The sequence below is a fragment of the Prunus mume genome, linkage group LG6 (genome assembly GCF_029339155.1).
Source record: "Prunus mume cultivar Tortuosa linkage group LG6, ASM2933915v1, whole genome shotgun sequence".
In the NCBI taxonomy this organism is placed as follows: Eukaryota; Viridiplantae; Streptophyta; class Magnoliopsida; order Rosales; family Rosaceae; genus Prunus; species Prunus mume.
Window position 1 is genome coordinate 6,263,708 of NC_142703.1, and position 8,047 is coordinate 6,271,754.

An 8,047-nucleotide genomic window follows, 5' to 3' on the forward strand; every position below is an offset into this window, starting at 1 on the left:
AACAATAAATACAAAACTACTTCTTCTTTTATTCTTTGCACGCGAGCTCTCTCTCTCTCTCTCTCTCTCTCTCTCTCTCTCTCTCCCCCACTAAAATTACAACCCATTGGTTTAAGACCTTAATTAATTGGGTCTGTGATTTCAAAATTCTCCACCTTAAAACACTGCCCTTACTGAAGATCATTCTTTTGCTGCAAACAAAACCCACTTGATGCTTGATTGCACTTCCTGCCATACTATTGATCGAGAGAGACTGTGAGATAAGTTTTTGACTTGATAAAAGATAAAAAAAGAAAAACATTATCCTTTTTTTTTTTTTTTTTTCTTTTTAGTGTATTTGCCTTTACAGTCATGTGTTGGGACAGTTTTCGGATTGACATTTTACGTCAACTGGATCTGAAAAATTAACAAACTTGCGCTATCCTGTCTCACTCATCATGACTCCACCATCTCCATTGATGACTCTTTGTAATTGGTCACTATCCCCATCTGTTCATCTTGATCATCATCATTGCTTTGATCAAGATGATGATCTTCTTCCTCCGTACTTTCTCCGTCTTCGTCTTCTTCATTTTTATCCCCGTTTTCCCCTTCGATAGCTTCGACTACCGGCTGATCTGGCTGGACCTTGATCAATGGCTGCAATATTGCTTGAGGAAGGGGTTTCTCCACATAACCAACATGACTAGAATTATTCATGTTCTTCTTTCTGTACAAGTCCTCCAGCTGGTTAAAATACGGACATGTTTTTGAATCTTCAGGCCTTGTTTTGCTGCTCTCCTTCACCTTCTTGAAGTACTTATTGATGTTCTCCCACTTCTCTTTGCACCTCTTTGCACTCCTATTGTATCCAAGCTGCCTCATCCCCGCCGATATCTCCTCCCAAAGAGACCCTTTAGGCCCAGCTTCTTGGTACCTCACATCAAGACATGTCCTTAGATTTATCAAAGCCTCAACTTCAACTCTTGGCCATCTTGTAGACCCTGGAGGAATAGTTGAATTATCGCCTTTATCCAGTCTTGGAACCTCAAAACTTGTTGTGATCACCGCCACCGGAGCTGGAGGTGGTGGTGCCATTAGTACTGGCAATGGCTGAGGCCGAGATGGTATTGGGCGGTTGACCTCAATCGCTTGAATATTATTCGTCACATTTTGTTGTCCCGAAACTTTTTGCAAGAATTCAATAACCGCAGCATCTTTTGCTGCTGCTGAAGATCTCTCTTGGGCTAAAATTTGATGTTCTTTATCTAATCTTGCCATCTTGCATTCTCCAAGCTTCTTCTCTCACCGTTCGTTGGTGCTCACATTTCGCTATAGCTTCTAAGAATTTCTCCTGCAGCTTCTCTTGCTTTTCTAGCACCTCTTTGGTCAGCCTTCTGAAGAAGTACTTCCACTTCCTCTTTTTCTTACCGCTCTGTTGAACTTGAAACTCTTCATCTGAGGCGGTAGACGAAGTAGAACTCGAAAACAGATTGCTTGTTGCCAAGCTTGGCTTGAAACCATTAAGGTTTTGATGAGAGAGATTCACAGGTTTTGTAACTTGTGGTGGCAAAGAATTTATTGGTGGGGGTGAGATGTGAGAGCCATTTAGAGAACCATTTGTTGTGGCCATCATGTTTGGTGTTGAGGAAAGAGGAACAACAGAAGTGATCCCATGAGACACTACAGTTGGGTTGTTTGGATGGTGGTGGTTGTTGTTGGGCCACAAGAGTACTTGAGGTTTTGGTGGAACCGAAGGGTGATTGTTTTGTTGATCAAAGGCTTCAAGTTCATCAAAAAATCGATAAGTTTTTCCTTCTTGTTTCCCAGATCGGCCTTCTTTGGTTCTCCTGTGGTACTTATAAACGTTTTCGAATTTCTCCTTGCATTTCTTGGCACTTCGGTAATAACCAAGCTCTCCTAGCTTCCTGCACAGATTAATAATAAAAATTAGATTCCAAAAAGCTAATGAGCTGCTGTAATTTTATTTTTTATTAATCTTGTTGTTGTAAACTCAGTAACTAGGGAAGTTTTACAAGAATGGACTCATTAAATAATTGAAGAAAAAAAAACCAAGATAGGATAATGAAACAACAAAATTTGGTTCCATCCTTCATCCTTGAATTAAAAACACATACAAAATCATTCATCTCCATGTTGCATGCTACTGCTCCGGTTAATATTAAAACCTTGACAACCCATCTTCATCGTTTGAATCATAATTCATATGCTTTTTCATTATCACTTAGTAAACAACTAACTCTAGGGTAAGAAAATAATTACCCTTCCAACATATGAAACTAAATTTGTCAGACTTAAAAGAAGGCACCCCGTTTAAGCCTAAAACTAACAAGCAGAGCAAAGTAGCTAGATCGCCTGCAAAAGCATGAACTTCTTACGGATCAAAACATACAAAAATTTGTGAAAGCTTGTAGCTCCGGTGATTAAGCGCATTTACTCAATTTGTAAGTAGCTAACCGAAAAACATAAACAAAAATTTACCAAAAAGATGAAACGGAAACAAGTAAACAAAACAAAAGAAGAAGAAGAAGAGCATGAAGATCGACCTGAGATGCATAAAGTTAAACCTAGACTAACTACGTAGCTTTCACTTTTTTGGATCAAGACGACAAGAGAAATTAAATTGACCTTGAAACATCTTCCCATAATGGAGCTTTGAGACTAGAGTCACGAAAAGCAGCATCCATTTGCGACCGTATCTTCAACAGCGCCAAGGTTTCTTGGCGAGGCCATCGGTTTCCTCCATATAAATTCCGGTCCCCCAGATCATCAACTCTGCCGTCCTTGTCTTCTTGGACTGAATTTGACAAAACGGCAGTCGTTTCATGACTGCCTTCGCGAACTACCCCCGCCAAGCCTTCGCCGCTGGAGCTCCCTGCCGCCAGCATAGTCGATGAGCTGTCAGGCGCAGGCACATCAACTGCAGGCATCTCCTTGGCGCAATTAGAGTTGAGAAATATATGACAAGAAAAAAGTGAATTCTCTCTTGGGTTTTATGAAGGTGGGATTATATATCTATGTTTTATTTTGGAATTAATTAACTTATTCTGGTGGGTTTTTGCCTGTCATTCTCAATAACCCATTTCTTGTCTCAATTAAAAATTATGAAACTTTAGTTGTACACATAGGCTATGGAATCTTCAGTCATTTTTTTTGGTTGTTGTTGGTTAAAAATGTACATCAAACACTCACTTGGTTCCCTTGCAGACATGTTCTTAGTAATAATAGGAGTGCCAGCAAGATATAAGCTAAAATACATTTTAAATAATAATAAAAAAATACCAAAATGTTTTACTATTGTATATTAGTTTTCTTATTATGGTCATAAGAATCAACTTTATGAATAATTTAAATTCTTATATCGACACCGTAACATATCAGGCAGTTAAAAATATTCGTACTCTTACTTATTATACAATTAATAATAAAAAAATACGAAATTGTGCTAATTGTATATTAGTTTTCTTATTGCGGTCTTAAGAATCAACCTTATAGATAATTTAAATTCTTATATCGGCACCATAACATGTTAGATTGTTAAGAATATTCATATAATTATACAATAATAATTGTATTTACTATTTGATCATTTATCACAGGGGAGTGGCAACAGCTGCAGATAGCGATGAGGATAATAAGTTGGCCCATTGTAGGTCAGCTTTGCCATTGCCTCTTGGGTTGGTGTTTTGGACTTCAGTGGTCGTTGTGTACACTCGTAGGTGAAATGACTAAACTACCCTCACCCATCAACATGGAACCCATTGACCTTCAATCATGCAGGCTAATATACAGGAACTATTCTATTGGGGAAATGACCTAATCAATTCTGTGAGATTGTCTCTGTAATTCAGATTTTTTATAAATTGGGTACTTCTCATAATGCCCAAATTGCCCTTCATTGTGAAAATTAATCAACCACCCCGAGTTTTTTTTTCCAACTTTGGACGAAACTTTGGCGCTCGTGAGGCCACGTGGGCAGGCGGGCCAGGCATAAGTCGGCCATTGAAAAAAAAATTATTATTTTTATTTTTGTACCAAGTCATCCAAAAATAATGGTCATAAACTTATCTTAAAGATTTTTTTTTATTTTTTTAATTCAAGGCAATTCCAATTTAATTAGCTAGGCCAAGACATTTATGAGAGGAGGCACGGACCTATTGGGTTAGGTTGCGACACATCATACATAATTATTGGGATTGAAATTTTGGTATTTGAATTTTGGGGACCATATTTGATATTATTAGGTCATGATGACAGTTTTTCTGAGTGGTTAGTTAAATGTTTACAGTCAGTGAGGAAAATGGCTGAGTATTACAGTTTTAATCAAGTTTGCAGTAAAGGGGCTTCAGTAAATGTAACGTACGTACACTTGCTATGTTAATTCACTGACTTGCATGTAGTGGTGGATCTAAGATTCAAAAGTCAGATAGGCGAAACTTATCTTAAAAACTCGACGGTACGAGTAAATTTTATTAATAAAAATAAAAAGATACACCTAGTCAGGGGGGACGTAATGAGCCTTACCCTCAAATATGCATATCTATACATAAATAAAAGCTTAACAAAAAAAATAAGAAGTAAATGCAATGCAACACAAAAACTAAACTATTTTAATCTAAAATTGTACCATACGAGGCTTAGAAATCTTAAATTCTTCAATTATCTCTTCATTATCGATACTATTAGCAAACTCTCTTTCAAGGTGGAGAATCATGCAATCAGTAAGGAATTCATCAGCTATGGTGCTTCGAAGTCTATTCTTAATAATTCTCATACATGAAAAAGCTCATTCCGTTGTTGCTGTAGAAACAAGAAGAGTCAACACCAACTGAATCAATCTGTAAAGCAAATGGTAGTTTTCTGCCAAAGTTGTTTTCACCAATTGTTGACATAACTGAGGAAGAGTGGTGAGGTCCTTAAAGCAGGGAAGACGATGCATATCATTTTGAAAATACCTCAACTCAATTTCCAAACCTTTTAAGTCACTTGGACTGAAATCAGCAAGATAGAATTTCTCAGCAAGTTTACATAGATGCCCAATGTTGAATGATTTGAAGGAATTACGAGGATCCAATGCTGAGCTAAGAATAAGAAGTTCAACTGTTTGCTCTGGAAATCTGTCATTTAACTCCCTCAACATGCAATCTATCACATTCATTAAATACATCAATGCGATAGTAATGTTCAACTGTAATAAAATCTTTTTTTGTTGACAAGAACGACGTGTGCCCATCATATAATGACGTGTGCCCATCATATAAAGACGTGTGCCCATCATATAACGACGTGTGCCCATCAACAATGCCAACATCAAATCGAACATCTCAACAAAATTCTTAAAATCAAAGACCTAATTAATTTCAACAAAATCCCCAAATTATATTTCATTCCTAATTAAACCCTAGAAAACTCAATTTCAAATTAAAATTAAAACTAAGATGCATACATTTATTTTAGAAATAACCCAATAGAATAATATAATTAAAGAGAAGAGATTAAGAAGAATACTTGTTTCCTTGTATATGAGAAGAGAAGAGAAGAGGCTGTCCAGTGTCCAAGATTGCACAGCACAGCCAAGACTTGCGTTGAGAAGAAGCTATCCCGACTGTCTGGAATTGCACTGCACAGCCACTATTTGGCTGCTTAAGTTATATTCTTTCTTTTATTATAGTTTGACTGGGTCATTTATAACATGGGCTGGCTGATTATAATTTTTTTTTTCAGTTTTTTAAAGTTTGAGTGGGCTTGTGCTGTGGATTTTATATGGATTGGGTAGGAAATAGTGTATACCAACACATGGAATGGATATCAATTACATAGCTTATATATAGGTTTTTTTTTTTGTGAAATATTTTTGGGTAGGCGCTAGCTTAAGATCCGCCCCTGCTTGCATGCCATTTATTTAAAGGCTCTGCTTGACTTGAGGTATTTGAAAGAGAAATTAGAAAACATTAGATTTTATGGTTTATTCTAAACACGGATAAAACCAAAAAGATTAGGTGAGCACTTCTACACATAATTAATCCTCAATAAGAAATCAACAATTAAATAATGAGGTTCCCTAAACCACGAACTAACAATCCCAATTCTCAAAGCTAGTTTTGCAAGACGATGTGCTACTTGATTGGCACCGCGAAGGATATTGGTAAAACCTCCTGTGATCCTAGTCAGCAAAAACTTACTATGTTTCACCACTAGTCTTTTTGGAGGTATGTATGTACTTAAAATGATTAGATGCAGTTTGAAACGGCATCAATAATAAGTGACTTATAATCTAAAAATACAAATTTTTTTTTGTTGAGAAAAAGTGGTAATAATTATGGATGAAACATATCATAGTACAAAGCCATAAAAGAGTTAAAATGAATATAACATTTCCAGTGAGACCAAACACACACCACACGTTGATTTAATCTGGAGAGAATTACCAACAAATACTCAATCCCCTAATTGAGCATCTCTAAGGACTCGTACTCAAATTAACAATATATCTTCATCACCCAACAGTAAATCTATATTACAGTCGAAAATTATAATACAAAACATAGCAATCTCCTAAAGAGTTATGGAGAATTAAAATAAAAAATACAGCAAACTCCTAATGAGTAATATACTTAAAACAAGAACAGGAACACCGCTCCACATCCTCTCTTGCAACCAAAGACATCCATAATGTCATACTGGCTAAATCTCAACCCACACAAATAGGTAACTTTCACTACTGTAACTCCAAACACTGAACTGTAGCAAAACCCTATATATGTGGGCCAAAAGCGGCAACTAAATCATGGTGACATTAGTGTTTCTTCGGTGTCTGCTTCCACATCACATACCAACCAGCATAGCAACCGTTACTACCTCTACTGACGTCGATTCCACCGCCTTCGCTGGGATAGATAGCACCACTGGTAACTCTTATTACAGCCAAACTTAAAAAACTTGTAGCCATAAACAACAAAACAAAAAACAAAACCAAGATTCAGGGGAAAGAAAAAGAAAGGAAAGAAGAGAAGAAAAAAAAGAGGGGGATACAAAAGAGAGAAGGAAGATAGGAACGAAATGAGGAGTTAGGGGAGGAGAGACAGATACCACCTAACCCCCACCATGAGCGGCACTGAAGGGTGGGGGGCAACAATTTTCTTTTTAATGTACGGTAATATATACCTTTTTAATATCTTGTAATATTTCCCTATCTCATGTTAAAAAAGTATATAACAAAAAAATAAAATAAAAATAAAATAAACCAATCAAGACAATGCTTTGAGAGAGAGATACGATTGTTTCTACAATTTTGCTATCAACCAAGTAACTCAATTATTTGTCTTGTACATATTAAAAAAGAAAGAAAGTAAAACAAAACTCAATTATTGGAAAGAAATGAAATGAGCAGGCAGACATTATGCAAGGTAGTGGGTCCAAAGTCACCCAACCAATCAATTACATATTAAATGTTTGAATCACAGTGTAAACCCCAGAGCTTGTTTAGCTGGAGCCTGGATCTTAGCTTAATTATAATTTGCCATTTTTAGCTGGAAAATTAATCTATCTAGTTATCAAATTTGGGGAATTTAAAGCAAGATTAATGATATTGATAAAATAGAATACAAGGGTTACATTAGAGAAATCGTGAGAAAGAGGATGTGGAGAGAAGTGATGTAGGTTTATGTGGAAGAAAATGGGAACTGTTTGATGGACTCACATCCTCTCTGGATCAATCAATCCTGGTCGTTCTCACGTAGTAAATGGGATGGGGGTTACATAATTATGATGATTGGACTAGTCATTACATTACAGTTTGTTTTTTGTTTTTTTAATAGGCGATGGCGCCAAAAATTGCTTGCTAAACCTAAGTTTAAGTGTAGCGCAATAGTAAATTTCGGAAGTCTAGTATCGTATTTATAGAGAGCGGTGTTAAAGTGCACAAAATTCGTAAGATAAATGTAACAAGAAGAATAAGATTAAACGAGTAGAAGAAAAATCAATAGTAATAAACACTAAAACGTTGGGATTCCACCTTCAAAATACATATGTAATCCCATTAGTTTGA

At 36.3% G+C, this 8,047-nt stretch overlaps 1 protein-coding gene across 1 annotated transcript; it reads right to left on the reverse strand.

Annotated features, from left to right (window-relative positions):
* Positions 1-256: 256 nt before the first annotated feature.
* LOC103336318 (trihelix transcription factor DF1-like) lies at positions 257-2,996 on the reverse strand. The gene is given in 3 exon segments (XM_008239360.2): positions 257-1,261; positions 1,263-1,907; positions 2,629-2,996. Coding segments are annotated over 3 exon segments (1,773 nt in total). The 5' UTR covers positions 2,931-2,996; the 3' UTR covers positions 257-435.
* Positions 2,997-8,047: the final 5,051 nt, after the last annotated feature.